Source organism: Neofelis nebulosa, chromosome 3 (assembly GCF_028018385.1).
Source record: "Neofelis nebulosa isolate mNeoNeb1 chromosome 3, mNeoNeb1.pri, whole genome shotgun sequence".
Classification (NCBI taxonomy): Eukaryota; Metazoa; Chordata; class Mammalia; order Carnivora; family Felidae; genus Neofelis; species Neofelis nebulosa.
Genome location: NC_080784.1, coordinates 33488139 through 33508166, shown reverse-complemented (window position 1 = coordinate 33508166; position 20028 = coordinate 33488139). Strand labels below are relative to the sequence as shown.

General features: G+C 43.6%; 1 protein-coding gene across 3 annotated transcripts in view; it reads left to right on the top strand.

The window, feature by feature from the left end:
* Nucleotides 1–16707, top strand: part of DOCK5 (dedicator of cytokinesis 5) — a 221546-nt gene extending 204839 nt beyond the window's left edge. For all 3 annotated transcript variants that reach the window (XM_058720274.1, XM_058720273.1, XM_058720275.1), the window contains 7 exons: nt 1885–1968; nt 2386–2523; nt 4717–4883; nt 12989–13157; nt 13857–13995; nt 14973–15076; nt 15658–16707. In XM_058720274.1, the coding sequence (XP_058576257.1) occupies nt 1885–1968; nt 2386–2523; nt 4717–4883; nt 12989–13157; nt 13857–13995; nt 14973–15076; nt 15658–15762 (906 nt within the window). In that variant the 3' untranslated portion in view covers nt 15763–16707. The remainder of the gene's footprint in view (nt 1–1884; nt 1969–2385; nt 2524–4716; nt 4884–12988; nt 13158–13856; nt 13996–14972; nt 15077–15657) is intronic.
* Nucleotides 16708–20028: the final 3321 nt, after the last annotated feature.

Below are 20028 nucleotides of genomic sequence, written 5' to 3'. Positions count from 1 at the left end.
ACTACATCTTCAATAATCCTGTTTCTAACTAAGGTCACATTCTGAGGTACCGGGGCTAGGACTTCAACATAGGAATTGGGGCAGGGAGGAAGCCAGTGTTCAACCCGTAACATCTTCACGCAAGGTTGAATTTGAACATGCTCTATGTTCCATACCAAACTGGCTGGTCGCTGATCACTTTTTTTTTTGCTGTTTTTTTTTTTTTTTAAACTGTATCCTGTAGTTTCAGGAGCTCTTGAGTCTACCTACAGGTTGAGGTGACTTCCATAGTATTGGAACAGAAGAGTGAGGGGAACTTTGAGGGTTGGTCTTTGAAAGCACTCTCAGAAATGATGGCTATGGTACAAGGAAAAAAAAAGTTTTCCTGTTTTGACTTTGTTAGAAATGTTCACCACAGGCTTTTTAATTATTTTCCCCTCATTCTGTCTTGTTTTATTTTATTTCTTAGTGTTTTCTTCCTTTATTTATTTCAGAGAGAGAGAGAAAGTGCGAGCAGGGGACGGGCCCAGGGAGAGGGGGACAGAAGTTTCAAAGCAGACTCTGCACTGTGAGCACAGAGCCAGATGTGGGGCTCGAACCCATGAACTGCAAGATCATGACCTGAGCCCAAGTCAGACGCCTAACCAACCGAGCCACCCAGGCACCCCAATTTTGTCTTTGAAAATGGTCTGTTCGGGGCGCCTGGGTGGCTCAGTCGGTTGGGCGGCCGACTTCGGCTCAGGTCATGATCTCGCGGTCCGTGGGTTCAAGCCCCGCATCGGGCTCTGTGCTGACAGCTCGGAGCCTGGAGCCTGTTTCGGATTCTGTGTCTCCCTCTCTCTGACCCTCCCCTGTTCATGCTCTGTCTCTCTCTGTCTCAAAAATAAATAAACGTTAAAAAAATTAAAAAAAAAAAAAAAAGAAAAAAAAAAGAAAATGGTCTGTTCTGTAACATCTACGATTATAGTTTGAGTTTGGGTTTTGTTTGACTATTAGAGGGACTTTGCCCTTGGGACCACGAATGTTGATTGACAGTGTTACATGTGACATAGTTTTGACATACAATAAGACGCAACGCAAACTGCATTTAATATTTACGAGACATTTTTGTGTGCATTTAATATTTACGAAACATTGTCCTCAAAAGCGCCTTCTGGATCGATGAGAACTAAGAAGGTGTGGATATTTATCTTCCCTCAGTATAGGGGGGAAAATGTGATACAGCTTATAGCAGCAGGAAAACTATCAGGCATATCCAGCCTGTTAGTTTTTTGCTTTTTCCTTTATAATATCCGTGCACTTAATCTACTGAACAGCCTTCAGATATTGGCATTGGCATTGGTCCTTGGGGCAAGTTCTTTCAATGAATGCCAGTCTGCTGTGCTGCTGATTATTTGGTTTGTGCCCTTGTGTGTGTCTGGTGATTGTTGAGAAGGTGCTTGGATTAGGCATTGCCCAATTTCAGAAAGACCGCAAAAGAGCACACACCTTTAGAACCGTCCACGGTGGCAGAAGGGCTGTCCCAGGTAAGGAAGGAGGATTGCCTTAGTCATTTCTGGTTTGTCAGCTAGAACAAGACATTTGTCCCCCTTCCAGGCTCCCCTCCCCTCCCCCTAGGGTCAAGTACACAGATGGGAACGTGTTCTAATTAATACTCTCCATGGGCGCCTGGGTGGCTCAGTCGGTTGAGCGTCCGACTTCAGCTCAGGTCACGATCTCGCCGTCGGTGAGTTCGAGCCCCGCGTCGGGCTCTGGGTTGACGGCTCAGAGCCTGGAGCCTGCTTCCGATTCTGTGTCTCCCTCTCTCTCTGCCCCTCCCCCGTTCATGCTCTGTCTCTCTGTCTCAAAAATAAATAAATGTTTAAAAAAAATTTTTTTTAATACTCTCCTGTGCCCCGTTTTTAGGCTTTTTTTACGGAGAAGTACTTGCAGGAGCATCCAGAAGACCAGGAGAAGATTGAGCTGCTGAAGCGACTGATAGCATTACAGGTATGCTCCTAGCGACATGTATGGCCAGACAGCGCTCACTCGCTCGCTCTCTCTCTCTCTCTCTGTCTCTGTCTCTGTCTCTACTTTAATGACCAGTGAGAGAAAATGCAGCCATCCCACCCAGTCTAGCAGTGGCTTATCCACAGACGTGCTCCCCAGCTCGGGAGGGTTTGCCTTTTCTGTCCGCCCTTCCCCAGTCGCGGGCCTGCTTGTATCCTTGCGTGTTTCTCTGAGCCCTTGACCCCAGGGTGGCCGGTGCCCAAGCCCTACACTGACACGTAGCTTTCTCATTGGATACGTGCTGTGTCTACGAGTTTACCTGTCCACCTTCACCCCCATCCCTCCCCAGCCTCCCAATCTGAAAAAAATCCCCTTTCCTAAACCGTGTCTCCTTCCTTTCATGCCCCTTCTTCCCAGATGCCCCTGCTGACGGAGGGGATCCGCATCCACGGGGAGAAGCTGACAGAGCAGCTAAAGCCACTGCATGACCGGTTGTCGTCTTGTTTCCGGGAGCTCAAGGAAAAAGTGGAAAAGCTCTACGGCGTTATAACACTGGTAGGCTTTGTCTAAGGAGCCCGTTGACTTTCTCAGCCTCTTTACCGGTTATGATGTTGATCAGGTTTTCAGTTGCCAGCTGAGTCCAAATAGCAGAGGTGTGGCAGGAGAACACGGGGGACGGGTCTGGAGAAGACGTGATGTGCTGTTGGTGACCTTCCGCGGTTGACATACTAGATAGAGGTACTCGGACTTGAGTGACCGTCCGAACCACCTGGAAGGCTTACGAAAACACAAATTGCTGGGCCACATCTCCAGAGCTTCCGATTCAGGAGGTCTAGGGTGGGGTGCCCAAGGGTTTGCATTTCTTTCTTTCTTTCTTTTTTTTTTTTTTTTTAATTTTTTTTTTTAACGTTTATTTATTATTGAGAGACAGAGAGAGATAGAGCATGAGCAGGGGAAGGGCAGAGGGAGGAGGAGAGACAGAATCCGAAGCAGGCTCCGGGCTCTGAGCTATCAGCCCAGAGCCAGACGTGGGGCTCTAGACTCACAAACCGCAAGACCATGACCTGCACCGAAGTCGGACGCTTAACCTACCGAGCCACCCAGGCACCCCAAGGGTTTGGGTTTCTAACGTGCTCCCAGTGGTGCTGATCCTGCTGGTCTGGGACCATAGTGTCCGGGCCACTCTACTAGCATTTGGGAGCATTGCTGGTCCCAGATGCTGGTTATTACTGTCCCGTTTAGCCCAATTCTTAGTGTTTTTCCTAGACTTTGTTCCTTTTTTATTTTGACGAAAAGTTGACATTGTTCGCACCCCTGAAGGGGAGAAAGAATCGTGAAGTTCATTTTGCAATGCAGATAGTGATTTCGTCATTTGTTCCGACAGTTCTGACACATCTCTCCCCACAGTGTTTTTGTGCCCGAGAAGTTGGGTGGATTGATGCGCGCGCTCAATAAGCTTTTCTCTCTGGGGCACGTGGCTGATTCAGTCGGGAGAGTGTGCGATTCTTGGTCTGGGGATCATGAGTTCAAGCCCCACACTGGGCATAAAGGTTACTTAATAAAAAATAAATAATACCTAATTTTTCTCTGCAACAATCGATTGCATGCCTGGATCCAGCTTCATTTTTTCTGCTGTTTTTAATGAGAGTTCGTTCACCTTGCTCTCTTTAACTGTCTTACTCTTGAACTCCGATTTTCCGATTCTCTTTCCTTGAATCAAAGCTCTGCATTTCTTTCCGGGTAGTCCTGTCTGCCATTCCCACACCTCCACCGCCGCTACCTTTTTTCTCCTGAGCGTCTTTGTAATCGTTGCTTTCAGTCATCCAGGGGTTCGGTTGTGCCTAACTTCCTGGTCTACCACCACTTAAGAGCTTTCTTCTTGGAACATTTGTCTTTTATGTAAGTTCCAAGGGGAAGGATGTGAGTTACACCTATTTAAGTCGTTTTTATTAGATCCAGGCCAATATTGGCATGCAAATTTGATATGGTGGCCAATTGGGGCGATCAGTCCTACTGAAGACATGTCTTAATGATAGTAAATTGATGCTCCTTTACTTAAGAAAGATTCACCATTTTTTTTCCTCATTCTGTCATAAGCGTCAGGTCTACAGTATCATCTGAAAGTTTCTATTAGGCCAGTATTTTACCTTTTTAGCGGCTGAAAGAAGATAAACTGGAGGAACCGGAGAAGCAGACAGAGGGTTTTGCTATTCTTGGGGGGCGTAATGAACAGCTCGGTTTTTCTTCTCACACGGCTGACAACAAATTATGGGGGATTCTCCTCTAAGTCTTAGAAACGGGGTAGATTTAACCTAATTGTGCTCATAATTAAGAATATAAGTATTTGCAGGGTGCCCGGTGGCTCCGTCGGTTAAGCATCCAACTCTGGATTTCCGCAAAGGTCATGATCTCGTGTTTTGTGAGTTCGAGCCCCGTGCCTGCTTCTGCACTGACAGCACGGAGCCTACTTCGGATCCTCTCCCTCCCTCTCATTCTCTGCCCCTCCCCTGATCAGCGCTCATTCCGTCCCCCCCCCCCCAACCAGCCCCTGTCTCTATCTCTCTCTCTCTCTCAATAAATAAACTTAAAAAAAAATAAAATATAAGTATTTGCAGTATTTAACAGCTGAGGCAGCAGTGGGTGCCAGCCGATACAAATGGCACTTGTCACAAACAGATGGGGAGCTGCACCAGTTCCTATGGGCTGAATTCCAGGTCCGCTAACCACGAGATGTTCTGCGTTCCTCAGCCACCCAACTTGACTGAGCGGAAACAAAGCCGCACGGGATCCATTGTACTACCCTACATCATGTCGTCTACGCTACGGAGATTGTCCATCACCTCGGTGACTTCCTCTGTGATTTCCACCTCTTCTAACTCATCTGATAATGCTCCTTCCAGACCGGGATCTGATGGGTAAGAGTTTGATTTTTAATTGCCAGGGGAGGCGAGGGGGGATTATCTCCTTACTAACCTTTTCCTTTTGTCACCAAAGGGAGACTTGGTCAATGTAGATGCGTCATCCTTATGAGGGAAATAATCTGGAGTATGTGGTTAGAATCCTGTATACCATTCCCGTCGCCTTCCTCATGAGGAAGATCATTATTTACATACTTTCCATATTATTTACATAACAATAATAGTTAAGAAAAAAAGGGATGATCATCACCTATAATCCTATCACATCCTATCAGCCACCCTATCACATTCTGAATTATTTTTTGTTCATATTAACTTATAGTCATTGTTTGAGTGTCTTTCCACCTGAATCCGTTTTCAAAAGTCATCTTAAAATTTACATTTATGTTATACATCGGCAATATAATGACATGGTACGAAACTCCAAGGCACTAGAGGGATATGTCGGGAGGCATCACCCATCAGTCCTTAACTCCTGTCCTACCAGTACCGCTCTCCTGAGGCAAGTGGTGTTGGCCTGCAGGACCCTGGTGCCTTTCCAAGCTCTTTCGACACACACGAGCAATACCTAAATATATGTTCTTCCCCGCACTTTCTGCTTATATTCAATGGAAACATAGAATTCTTTCTTTACCTTGCTCTTTTCACTTACTGTGTCTTGAAAATCCTTCTGTTTCAGAACGTAAAGAGCCTCGTCTTTTCTCTGAGCTGCAGGCATCCCGTGGTATGTCTGCATCAGGATACATTCCACGGGTGTCTATTGATGGATGCTTAGTTGACCCCAGTCTTTTACTGTCGCAGCAGTGGGGCAATGACTCACCTTAAAAATAATTTATTTCGCAAATACACAAGTATATCCGTGTGAGAGAAATTCCAGAAGTGAACTCGCTTTGTCGAACATATATAGTTGCAATTTTCAAAATTATTCCTGAACTGACTTCCGTAGACATAGACCAATTTGCAGGCCCCCCCAGCAACATATAAGGGCACCCCGTCACCCCCACCTGGCCTCCAGATTGTGTATTATCAGGCGTTTTAATTTTTTGCCAGTTTGATAAGTGGAGAGTATTTTCCTGGTATAGGATTTTGGTTTGGTTTTATTTCTCTTGTTTTGTACGAAGCTGAGTGTTTTCATTTTTTAGTAGCTGTATTTTATTTTCTGTGAACTATGGTCAAGTCTTTGGGGTACACTTTTCTGTTGTGTCTTCTTTGTTCTGAGAGTTGAAATACGTCTTCCAATTTCTCCTTTCTCTTTTGACTTTGTTTCTAATTTCTCATTTAGTTGTGCTGACATTTTTTTAATAAAAACAAACAATTAAAATTTTTTTTAATAAAACAAATTAATGTTTGATTTTATGACTTCTGGGTTGTATATCATAATTAAAGGCCTTCCCCATTCTCAGGCTACAAAAAAATTTTTTTAAGTTTCACTATTCACCACTAAATCTGTGATTCTCTGAAATTTATTCTAGTATAAAGTGTGAGGTATGAAGTTAACTCTTTTTTTGGCTGTACAGCGACCCTTTTCTCCCTATAACATTTTTTCCTCTACTGATTTGAAATGTCAGCCTAATTAAAAAATGAAATTCCTAGATGTTCTTTAGTCTACTTGTAGACTTTTCACCCCATTTCTTTGATCTCCCTATATGTTTATGAACTAGTACTAGGTAGCTTTAATTACTGTAGTTTTAAAAGGCTTTTACTTTTGAATAGTCCTTTTCAGAATCTATCTAGCTAGTTTTACTCATGCTCGCTTTTGCATTAACTTGTCTAGAATCCCATGGCTATTTTTACTGAGATCATGTTAAATTTCTGGACTAACTTTGGGAGGATTGATGGCTTTTGACACTGAGCCTTTCTTGCCAAAATCATGGAAGTGCCCTTCCATACGTTCAAATTTAAAATATTTTATAGGGATGAATTTATAATTGCATTCTTTCTGTTTAAAAATACTATTTAAAAATATTTTACTAATTATATAACTCGTATATATACACGTAGAAATTTTTCAAAGTACTAGGAACTTAAGAGAAAAATGCTTATTATGTCATCACTCAGAAGTAACCACCGTTAACGGTTACCTATATAAAATTTAAAAAAGCATATGTACATTTGATACAATTGGAAAAGCCTGGTGCATACCATTATGTGACGTGCTGCTTAATTTAATGTACATGATGAGTCTTTAACAACATTATGTATTTTAGAGTTAAATGTAAGTCTAGTTGACTCAACGTTTCATCTTAAATTTGTAACTCTGTATTGTAATAATTATACCACAAAAATACCCTGTCTGAACGGCCCCTCCCTGGAAATCACGTGTTTAATATTTCCTAAATTATCTATCAGTCCTTTTCCACTGACAGATATTGTTACATAGTTGCAGCTATAGCACAGATATAGTTTGGTAAATTGCTTTTTCTCCTTTATTATTTTATTATAAGCATTTTCCATGTTGCTGTGTTATTTTATTATCATCTTCGATGGCTATTAACCATTGCATCCCATGAATGTGCCCTAATTAATCCTCCCCCTACTATAGAATATTTAAGCTGTATCGTTATTTCTTTTTTTTTTTTTTTTTTTTTTTTTTTTAACGTTTATTTACTTTTGAGACAGAGAGAGACAGAGCATGAATGGGGGAGGGTCAGAGAGAGAGACAGGGAGACACAGAATCCGAAACAGGCTCCAGGTTCTGAGCTGTCAGCACAGAGCCCGATGCGGGGCTCGAACTCATGAACCGTGAGATCATGACCTGAGCTGAAGTCGGACGCTTAACCAACTGAGCCACCCAGGCGCCCCTGTATCGTTATTTCTAAACAGGTAATCATCAAAGTTCATCATAAATTTAATATGAAAACATTTAGCTTATATCAATATAAAGTGCATTTCAATTATTAAGAATTGTACCAAACACGTGTACTTACAGCTTTCTGGTTATTTTGGATACAGTCTCCTATCACTTCTTGGCCTTTTGGTTAAGATCAAGTGTAGGATGCATTTCTAGAAGTATACATTACCTAGTCAGAAGATGCAATTCGTTACAATTCTGATGTCAAACAAGTACCAATATGTAATGTCAGACGCAATAGAGTACTAGGTTATTTGCACTATTGCTAATCCTTAGCATCACTAAATATTAAATAATCCTGGATTCATTGACTTTGTCTCTTCTATGTTTTTTTTTTTTTTCCACGCCATAAAGAGACACTAACTACTTCGTGGAAAGCATAGAAGTTCTGTTCAGTAAGATTCTTTTCTTAAATAAACTGTCTCATTCAAAAAAGAAAAGGTTTGAAACAGCTGTTGAAAGTCAAAGACACCAAGATTACTGATACCCTAGGGCAGTAAACAGAGAACAGGTGAGCGGGGTCCTTTTCTTGCCATGACCCAGTTTTAAGGTGGATTATTGATCTTGCCCAGATTTCCCCAGTGAGTAAGAAGTCACTGTACTGTTGTCTGACACTTATTTAGGATGTGTCTTTAAAGCACCTCCAACTGATCCTCAGCTAATGACCCCGACTCTCCCCATTACCAATGTTATGTCACAGTATTCATTAACACTTTCATGGGGATTATTGGATGTGATATCTATAAAGAGCCAGTTCTTTGTTGGTAAGAAGGTAGACTGTATCCATCCTGTTTGGCATATGGGAGGCTTAGGCACAGAAAGAGAATGACTTTTGGAAACCCAGCTCGTGTTAAGGGGAAGCCAGAAGATTTACACAGAAGGCCAACTACGTGCTACCTGCTTAGAGCACCAGCCGAGTCGGGGCCCCAGAACAAAATTGTTTAGAAAAAATTTAATCTTTGATATTTCAGAAAAATCACTGAAGTAACCATTATAAGCAAAAAAATAACACAGACCCTGGGGGACCCCACAGTAGTTATTTTATGGTTTAGTGTGGTTCCTAATGAGGCCCTGGTGAAAACTCACATCTCTGACTGTTGGTCTAGTGACCCTCAGCCTTCAGTGTCAGTCTCTCAGGTGAAGTCATAATTGATTCCATAGAATCTGGGGTGGTTGTTTTCTTTCTCCCTGACCAATTACTGTTTGAGGTGATTTTGTTTCTTTGTTTGATTTGGCTTAGTCGGTTTTAAGAATAATTAGAGTCCTGGGGTGCCTGGCTGGCTCAGTCCAAGAGCGTACAACTCTTGATCTCGGTGTCATCAGTTTGAGCCCCACGGGGGTAGAGATTAGTTTAAAAAAATAAAATAAAAATCTTTAAAAGAAAAATGAGCAGTAAGAGTATTTTTTGGAATTTAGTTCTATGATATTTATTTAGTACAGATTCAAGATAAATAATAATGAATGGCTTCCCCTTAAATATATGAGCAGTTGAAACAATACCAAAAAATTACAAACCCATGCATGCTGTCTTAAAAAAATAATAATAATAGAAAAGGAGAGAATAATTTGAAATCAGAAAAAGAAACTGCAGTCAACAGGCATTTCCCAGTGACTCCTTACTCAGACTTCCCTGGAACTTTCTTACCCTTTACATTCACAGAGCAAGGCAAACATACTTTGCAGAAAGGTGGACTACATATATCAAAATTTTTAAATGAGGGGCACCTGGGTGACTTAGTTGAGCTTCCGACTCTTGATTTCGACTCAGGTCATGATCCCAGGGTCATGGGATTGAGCCCCATGTTGACCTACTTGGGATTCATTCTCTCTCCGTCTCTCTCCCTCTCTCCCTCTCTTTCTCTCTCTCTCTCTCTCTCTCTCTCTCTCCGTCTCTCTCCCTCTCTCCCTCTCTTTCTCTCTCTCTCTCTCTCTCTCGCGTGCGCGCTTTCTCTCTCACCCTCTGCCCCTCCCCGCCCTTTGCACACTCTCTCTCTCTAAAAAAAAAATAAAATAAAATTCTTATTAAAAATTTTTAAATGATTTAAGAAGCATATCAGCCAAACAGAGTGAATCCTGTTGGGGATCTTGATTCAAGCAAACCACTTCCAAAAATTTATGAGAAATGTAAACAATGGATACTTGATGAAATTAAGGAATTATTTCATTTTGTAGCACTGATGATGGGAGTGTACTTATGTTATGCAGTAAGTCCTTGCCTGACTGAGGTATATACTAAAATACTTACAGATGGAATGATATGCCATCTAAGAATCATTTCCAAATGATCCAGTGAGGGGCTCAGAATGTGACTTAGGTGGGCGTAAGAAACTAGACTGGCCATGAGTTATCATTATTGACACTGAGTGATATATACATGGGAATTTATTATATATTCTCTTCTCTTTTTTATATGTTTGAAATTTTCTGTAATAAAATGTGAAAAAGTCTTTGCCCCCTCCAAATACCTTGTCTTAATATTTACATATTTAATAGCTAGTGACACTAACTTTTTTAAATTATTTGGGTTTCTGTTTTCATGAAATACCTATTTATATCCTTTGAAAATTTTTAAAAATTGGGGCGCCTGGGTGGCTCGGTCAGTTGAGCGTCCGACTTCGGCTCAGGTCATGATCTCACAGCTTGTGAGTTCGAGCCCCGCGTCGGGCTCTGTGCTGACAACTAAGAGCCTGGAGCCTGCTTCGAATTCCGCATCTCCCTCTCTCTCTGCCCTTCCCCCACTCACACTCAGTGTCTTTCTCTCTCAATGATAAAAATAAACAATAAAAAAAATATGAAAAGTTTAAAAAATTGAACTCCTATTTTTCTTTTTGGTTTATAAAAGTTTCTTATATATTAAAGATATTTGGCATCTAAAATATGTCCAGCAAATAGTTTTAGTTGACTGATGATGCTTTCTGCCAAATGAAAGCCTTTATTATTTTTTTTTTAATTATTTTATTTTATTTTATTTTATTTTATTTTATTTATTTATTTATTTATTTTTTGAGACAGAGAGAGACAGAGCATGAACAAGGGAGGGTCAGAGAGAGAGGGAGACACAGAATCTGAAGCAGGCTCCAGGCTCTGAGCTGTCAGCACAGAGCCCGACGCGGGGCTCGAACTCACAGACTGTGAGATCGTGACCTGAGCTGAAGTCGGACGCTTAACCGACTGAGCCACTCAGGCATCCCCATTATTATTTTTTTAATACTAATAGCTCGTAGCTGTTTCTGTGTTGTCTTATTTCATACCACAGCTTTTGTGTGTGTGTGTTTTATGGACTTTATTTTTTTGGAGCTTTTTTTTTTATGATTTATTTTATTTTTTAGAGTGAGAGACAGTACCTAAGTGGGGGAGGGGGAGGGAGGAAATCAGGGAGAGAGAGAGAGAGAGAGAGAGAGAGAGAGAGAGAGAGAGAGAGAGAGAGAGAAATCTTAAAGCAGGCTCCACACTTAGCACAGAGCCTAATGCAGGGCTCCATCCCAGGATCATGAGATCATGACCTGAGCTGAAATCAAGAGTGGGACTCAACCAACTGAGCCACCCAGGCGCCCCCTAGAGCCGTTGTAAATTCACAGCAAGATTAAGAAGAAAGCAGAGATTTCCCAGTAAAGTGTCCTCCCACACTGGCCCAGCCCCCAATATCATCAACATCCCCCACCAGAGTGGTATATTTGTTACCACTGAGGAATGCACACTGACACATCACAATCATCCAAAGTCCGTAGTTTACCTTAGAGTTCCCTCTTGGTGTTGTAGTTCTGTGGGTTTGGACAGATGTATCATGTGTAATAACATGCGTTCACCATCGTAATATCAGACAGAATGATGTCACTGCCCTAAAAATCCTCTGTCCTCTGCCTGTTCATCCCTCCAAACTTTCTATTTTTATGGAGCAAAATCTATCAATTTTTAATCAAACCAAGGCTTACTAAATACCCATTCAGAAGCCAGAAGCAATACCCATCATAAAAGGTAAAATATCTTTTTTAACCCTGCTTGTTTTTACATTATCCCATAGTCATTCCCTCTGTCCCTGTCTCCCCCCAACCCCTACTCCACCGTGGGAGAGTAGGTTGCATACGTGCTGTTTTAAGAACAATCATATCGTCTTCCAGAACTACATACGACAGTCCAGCCCATACGTTCAGGAAATCTCTCATCGATACAATACTTTAAGCTCTAACCCATATTCCTGTTCTGTCACTGGTCCCGCCAATGTCTTTTATACTTAGCAACATCTGGTACAGGATCCAATAAGGATCCCATGTTGAATTTTTTTCTTCTTTAATCTGAAGCAGATTAGCCCCTCCTTATCTTGGCTTTCACACCGTTGACATTTTTGAAGATTACGGACGGGCCAGTTATTTTATAGGATTTCCCTTCATTTGGGAGATTGGGTTTGTCTTATTTTCCCTTGTGCTTAGGGTTCGGGTTATACATTTTTGTATGATGTCGTTTCCTTTTTAGGTATCATATCCAGAAGCACAGTATGTCCATTTGTCCCCCATTGGTGATGTTAATTGACTGTGTACGTGATGAAGGTTTTGACCATTTTCTTTGCTGTGTACGGTTACTATTTTTCTCCCCTTTGTAGTTAATAAGTAACATATGGGGAAATATTGTGAGACTGTCCCGTTTCTCGTCAAACTCTTGCTCTCTCTCCGTAGCATTCAATCGGGATCCTTGAATGAATTAGTTGTCACTATGGTTCTTGAAAAATCTGTCACTGTAATAAAACCATTTCAGGAGGACACATATATACTAGGCACTTATTCTAAGCATTTTGCAGTAGCCTTGTGAGGTAGGTACTGTTAATGTCCCCGTTTAACAGATAAGGAAACTGAGGCATGGAAAGATTATCTGCCCAAGATCACTCAAGAAGTAAGTATAGGTAGGATTTCAGCACAGCTGGCTGTCCCTGGGGCATGTGCTATTATCCACTGCAGAGGGCTTCTTACTCGTCTTTTACTGCATGAATTCTGTCTTTGCTTGTAAATATAATAAGACTTTCTCTTCCTGGGATAAGATGAATATTCAGAGATGTTTTCCTCCTGTACTGTGACGGTTTCATTTCTGTACACGTATTGGGATGTTTAATTGGCAATTCGAAATGCACATTTAGAGCCCGAGAAGGAAGTCACAGGTCAAGGTTAGATTGAGGAGGCATAACCCCCTGGTCTTTCTGGACCACATTTTGACTGTCGGGTGGTCAGTGTTTTGTGATTTTGCCCCTGTGCTTGGCCGATAGGTCAATCCTGGAGCCACTCTTGGAGCGCAGAGCTTCGTCAGGTGCCAGAGTTGAAGATCTCCCCCTCAAAGAGGACACGGAGAACCGGATCAGCAAGTTCAAGAGAAAAGACTGGAGCCTGAGCAAGTCCCAGGTCATTGCAGAGAAAGCATCAGAACCTGATCTGATGGTAAAAAAACAAATGAATGAACGAACAAAAACGGGGGGGTGGGGCAAGCAAACAAGCAGCAGAGGTTTGCTAGTGCTTTCCCCCCTAGCCGGGCACATCGCCATTCACGTCACAGCTGGGAGTCACCAGGGGGCAGCCCGGCCGCGCCTCCTCAGGACCCAGCAGCCTGTGGCAACGTCAGATCTTAGACTGGGTGAGGAAAAGCACATATGGAGAATCTGGGCATCTAAATCAGTAGTGGTGCAAGACCTTGTACCCACAATGTAAACATGTGGGTTGATGCTTGGAGTTGTGGTTCTCACCACCATGTTCCATGAGTTGGTCCAAACACTGTCCTTTCTCTTCTCTTAACTTTAAAAAAAAAGAAAAAAAAAAAGGGGGGGTGCTTTTTTTCTTCATGAGCCACATCAAGGAAGGCAAGACCAGCCTTCCCTGAGAATCAAGATGGCTCATTTCCAACCTAAATAACATAATCCAACTGTGGTCAAAATCAGGCTCGTGGCTGGCCAGAAAATAAAGCATGATTCAGTGATTCCCTGTGCTTGTCTTTGCCACGGTCACCACATGGCAGGCTGGCAAGCTCAAGAATGGCTCCTGGAATTGTTCCCTCTAACAGGCAAGATTGTTCAGAGCGTTGATGGGCTCGGCCTTTTTCACCATGAGAATGCTTTGCTGTGTCCCCTCCCCCACCCCCACTAGAGCCCAGCCAGAAAAGCACAAAGGCCAAAGAGTCTCCAGTTGTCGGACAATCGGCTGACGCCATTTCATGGTTCTTCACCTCCTCAGTCAACACCCTTGAGCCCGCCTCCACTCACTCCTAAAGCTACCAGGACCCTAAGTAAGTTTCATATAGAGATAGACAGAGAGATGTAGCTGTATCCTTTATATCTGTTTTAGTAGGAAATAGAGTATGTTTATGGATCTGGGCAATTTTTAGCCAGAACAGCCACTGTTCTGTATATGAGATTATTATAAAGTTGATTCATTCTGTGGTGGGTGGTATAGGACAATCAAGAGTTTGAGAAGGAGTGTTTGGGTTGTGGGGACTCGTTAACCTTCTCTGTATAGTGACCCAGAGGGTCTCACTACTCCTTTTCTGATTGTGAAGGTATAAATGAGATAGAGTCAGATGGGGACCAGACAGGAAGCAAGTAACTTACAAACCATTGGGTCGATATCCCTGTACTTTGTATAGGAAAGGGTCCCCAAAAAGGACAAGAAATAGACCTATTCTCTATACCATTTACAGTCAGGCCTGGGGAATCAGCAATAACACAGTGCCTGAGAAGAATGACAAGGTATCCTTGGTAAAAAGAATGGAGGAGTAAATCATTGTGCCACATGGGACATAATAGTCAATCAAGAGTTAGAGATAATTAGGTTAAGGTTTCCTGGAGGAAATGGATATGGCACCGTTCAAATGATAAAACTAAGACAGTTCAGTCCAATTTAACCAATACTTACCGACCACTTACTTTGTGACATTTTTTCCTGAGCCCTTGGGAAATATCAGAGAATAGAGCAACACCATAAGTTCTAGAAAATGTCTTTATCTCCAGCATAATAGTAAAAACCCTGAACAAAAAATGGGATTTTTACCTCAGAACTTCGTGTGAAGCCTTCTGGTGAGTAAACGGCGCCTACATGTGTCATGTATGGGGCAAGAGATCTTTTCCATTCTGGCCACAGAAACCATAGCCTATGATCTTAGCCATTCGATTGACCAGGCTGAGGTGGTAAAATGGCAAGCAGAGGTTCTATAAGATGCCTTGATGAATTCTTCTCTCTGCCTTCATCTACTTGTAACATTTCTAGGCTCGCCATCTTTGCAGACAGATGGGCTGATGACTACTGGTGTCCCGCCTCCCCCTCCCCCCAAAAGCAAGCCCTATGAGAGCGGCCAGAGGAACTCCACAGAGGTAGGGAACACCGGCCGGCCCTGGGGTCAGAGAACACCACTCGTGGGAATGGAGGGTCGGTTTTCCACGCTTTTTACTGGGCAGGTTTCCCAGAGATGTGTCACTCTCATCAACTCTTGATTCATTCCTGAAATCATAAAAACAGGGGAGTTTGCAGTGGGAAGTAATGAAACCCAAGTAGACTTTGTCATGAGACTGAAGGAAGAGGTGTTCTCTGTACGTCACTGTGGGCACAGGCGAGTGACCTTAGTCGTGAGTTCTGGCTCACATTTGAAGAGTTTACTCCTTCTGAGTGAATGCAATGACCTCTGATGAGTTTCCTTTGTTCATTCAACAAATATTTATTGAGTACCTACCGTAGATGTGCCAAGAGCCCTAGTGTTGGGGACATAACATTTTGGTGAATATCTGATAACTCAGAGAGGACAGGGGAGGATAAATCAGTCTTCTTTCCCTTCTTGCCTGTGTAGACAAACTCAGATCAGTTAGAAGCTAAAGCACAATGTCAGAAAAGTGGCGGAGAAGGCAGGTTAGGAAAAAAGGGAAGACTCATTTGGTTCTTGTTGTGTCTCTTCCCTCAGATTGCTCCCCCACTGCCCATCAGAAGAGAAGCCAAAGTCCCACCCCCACCACCTCCAAAAACTCGGAAATCTGGCTTGCTTTCTTCTGAGCCTGGATCCCAATAAGGATCTTGTCCCCTCTCTCTCTCCGGAACTCCTGAACACCTTGAACACCTGATGCCTGAGAGGTGAAACTGTCCTCACTCCCTGGGGCCCCTTGCCGACCACCTTTCCTGATCCGGGGTCAGGTTCACCAGCTCTGAACTGGTTGGTCTTCGAAAGGCTTCTCTTTGATAGAAGCCTAAGGCCACGCCGCCTCTCCTCCATTCCACGTGGAATTCTAAAATTGGCCATGTCCTGTGTGTCTCTCAAAAGAGAGATCTCCCTCACCACTATTAAACTCAGCCTCCAGTGCAGAGCCACTGAGGCCTACAGAAGCCTGGATAAGTTCTTCTGGGGTGATGGCGGAGCACCCCAGGAACCTACTCTTTGGAAGGATTTCTTGCGTCGCTTCTGAAAAACTATGCTTGAGACTTCGTTTTCTCACGTGGGCACATCGTGTCCCGAGTGACATTGGAAGAGACCCACCTCAAGTACTTCAGTAGCCGAAATAATCCTATCTTTCTGATGTCTGCTGTGTCTCCTTTGAGGAAAAGAATGTCTTTGTAATGAAGATTGGCTACCTTCACGTGTGGATAGTTATCATTGTTGAAAAAACATGGACTCCACTGTGAGGTCTGAGCTCCTGCACCACCAACCCCCCGTCTCCGCCATGTGTGGCACGGGAAAGCTGCCCCCACCCCCTCCCAGGAGCCCCTCATGCTCCCGACTAACGGCCCTCAGCACAAGGCAGTAACTCCTTCCCGCTACAGACTCACTTGAAGCTCTTTCTTTTGCACAGTTTCTTGTCCTGTTATCTCCTTTGAGCTCAAATCACGGGACAGAAGGGCCTTAGAAGCCCCAGGTTCAACAGCTTCCCTTCCAGATCCCATTTGGACGGCTCAGCAGCCCCTCTCTGCAACCTGATTTTACCCTGGAGAATACAGTGCAATATCTCCCTTTGATTATTTATTCCTCGTGATTGTGGAATTAATTCGATTACATGCCTATGGTACTAATGTCAGTGCTCCTTTCCGAAGAAGAAAATGGGGTGATTTCGATGGTCAAATATTCCATACACACACACATCAACAACCACACAAGGCTAAAGGCGTTTTGAGCTAGAAGGGCCTTCAGGGTCATACAGACAACCCCCTCGTGTTGTCGAAAAGGAAATTGAGGCTCAACACAGAAAGTCTGACTACACATGCTCACTAATAACCCAGCTTGCTGATTGAGGCTCTCTCCCCAGATAGCGCCTGGATCGAGAAGACGGCCCTGACAAACTCCATGATGATAGCTATCCCTAGTTGGAACAACAGTGGAAATGTCCCAGATATTTCTATCCTACTTGGGTGTTGATGACAAAGTTGAAAACTTGTGGTGGATCCCCGAGGTCAGCCTATAGGGAAACTCACCAGACCCCCTTCCACAACCAGGCCCAATCCCCTTCCCCGCCGCGGTAGAGAGAGGAGAGGGAGATTTCACCCCCGGGATTTGCTTGCCTGCCTCTTTGTGGGCCTGTTTCCCACGCCACCCCTTTGAGGAGAGACATACTAATTCTTCACAGAGTCAGGAACGGATAAACCTTCTGCGACGTGGCCAGCATCACTCAGGCAAACTAGTGTAAGGGTGCATTTAAAAGAGGTGAGGAAAAGGTCGTGCTTCACCCCTACTCAGGAGAGCCTATACGGGGGTCAAATAGAACCTGGGCTTTGGAAGGAAACCATCTCATTTCAGACCATCCCAACTATGTCATCCATTAACTTGGAGACTCCCTCAAAGTGTCTGAAATCCTCTGAGCCTTCGTTTCTTTTACCTGTCGAAACAGGGATAATACCACACAGGTGAGGTTCCCGAGAGGTCGACTCTGTGACGCAGTAGGTGCGAAATGGCCCTTTCTTGTCTCTCCTGGCCCCAAGTAAGATCTGGAATTCGCCACCAGCGAACAGCACGTGTATTTTTTCCCCCAACGTAATTGGGAACGTGAGTGCAAATTAGCTGTGCACATACGGCCCCTTTTGCAAAGATGGCACCTTTTGGAGTAATTATTTATGACTAAAGAAGAAGCGGTAATAACCGGAAAGGATATTAGTGGAAAGAACGCAGGAGAACAAAGAGAAGGAATGGAAAGGTTATACTGGGCTTCTGTGGAGCCCAGAGCAGCTTCTGAGACGTTGCCTCGCAGACTGGCTAGCGGGGACCTGTAGGCCTCACTCACCGTATTTTTCAAGCTGCCTTTAAAAGAGAAAGATGTAAACTGGGTCACAAAAAAATACCAAGCCTCAAGCAGGTCCCTTCAGAGTAGCGCAAGCGAGTTCTGCGGTGTGGTTTTTGATGAGAGGCTGGGGAAATCCGACACACCCAGTGCCCTTTTTCAATAGTCTGGGTCTCTGCTGCCTGAATAGGAAGGATTCTAGGTAATGAAGTGAATCACAGATTACAGGGAGCATTGGAAGGTTTATCTCCTTTGGGAAACCATTGGGTCAGAAAAAGTCACGTCGGACAAAAGATCATAAATAATACCTGTCCTACAAAAGAAATGCCGTCCGATTACCTTACATACAGGAGAGATGAGGGGCTGGGAATAAAAGGGGGAAGAGCTGGCCTTTATTTTCCTTGATAAGAACTCTGCAGTATTGAACGACATTGGAAGTAGCCCCCCTCCCCCCCAAACCGTCACAACCTTTGTGGATATTAGTTTATGGGGGTTTTTTCAATCCCTTCTTTTCTCTCGGTTCCGGTGACTTGTCTTCCTTTGAGTTTGTTTTTCTCTTTCAAGAATTGAAAACTATTGTTCAACATTTATTAATCTTTCACTGAATGCCCGACGCCATACGAAACCCTCGGGCAGTGGCAGTTCGCTGTGTTCAATGGGGACAGCCTGGTATACAGACTGTGTCGTACCGTGGGGTTGGCAAGACGGTGGGATGAGAGGAAAGCGAAACCTTAAATAAGGCTGCTGGGTCACGGGCCCCTCCCTCCTCTGCCTTCACACCTGGATTCCAGAATTGGTGTCATTTTTTCCCATCAGGGAGACCCATGAAAAATGCCACCACCCCCGCACATCCCTAAGACAAATGAGATAAAGCAGGATCCGAGGTAGCAGTCTACCTTTGTTAATGTTTTCCAAGCTTCGGGAACCTTCCCCTTCCCCTGGCGCCCAGATTATGGGGTGATTTCTTCCTTTAAAATTGAGACATGGCTTAACGTACGTATGGTCACATGCACAGATCTCAGGGGTACAGATGGATGAAACTTTACATAGGTGTATACCGTGTCACCAGACCACATCCAGCACCCCAGAATGTCCCCTCGTGTCCATGCTGTCCTGCAAAAGGCATCTGGAAGGCCTTTGACATTTGTCCCTTCCTTCCTCTCGCTTCTCGGATACAATGAAAAAAGCAGGGAAACTGCCCCCCATCAACACAAAACAGGACAGAAAAGACCATGTATCTTTCGGCAAGTCAATTTGTAGTCAGTTCCTGGGCCCCAATTTCTTCATGTAAAACAAAGATACTTATTTGAGGCTGCGTGATTTTTAGAATCCTTTCGGCTCTAGCTTTCTTTGATTCTAAGTGAACGAGAAAGAGAACCTAAAGGAAACGACGTTTCTGTACAACAGCTTTTAGGTCCGTGCACCATTGACCAAGTGGGATTTGAAAATTGGTTGGAAAAGGTAAGTTCCTCTTGGGGTGGGTTGAGAGTGGAACTACCAGTTTTAATCTACAAAAGGAAAAAGATAGTTTTCCTTTTAAGTTGATGATTTCAGGCTGATTCTTACAGTCCAGCCAAAGCCGGTCTCCCACACATGCTGCCTAAACTCCTCTATTAGTCCAGTTTTGTGAGTTGTTCATGCAAACTTTGTCAAAGGCTCTGTTGCCAGGATTTTATAAACTAGTTGGTTTTCAAACATGGCCCGTTAGGGAGATGTGCATTGAAGTAGCAAAATTTTGTTCAGATTTGCTGTTATTTATTTTTTAAATTAAAAATGAAAATGTATTTTGAAGTTCATTGTGTTTAGTTTGTTATTGCCTTTATGGTAAAGAAACAAAATCATTCCTGGGCTTTTCTTTATTGACAACTCCTTCGCGACACATCACACCCAGTCCCTCTGGGCGCCTTTCGTTACGAGTCCTGTTTAGACTCGTGCTGTGGGGTCATGGAGTCATCTTTGCCTGGGAGCAATAAAACCTGCAGACCATTTGGTTCTCCCCCCTCCATCCATCCCTTTGCCATTGGAGCTGATGGCTTCTGACAACAATTCGTTTATAAGATGGGTTCTGTTTCTTC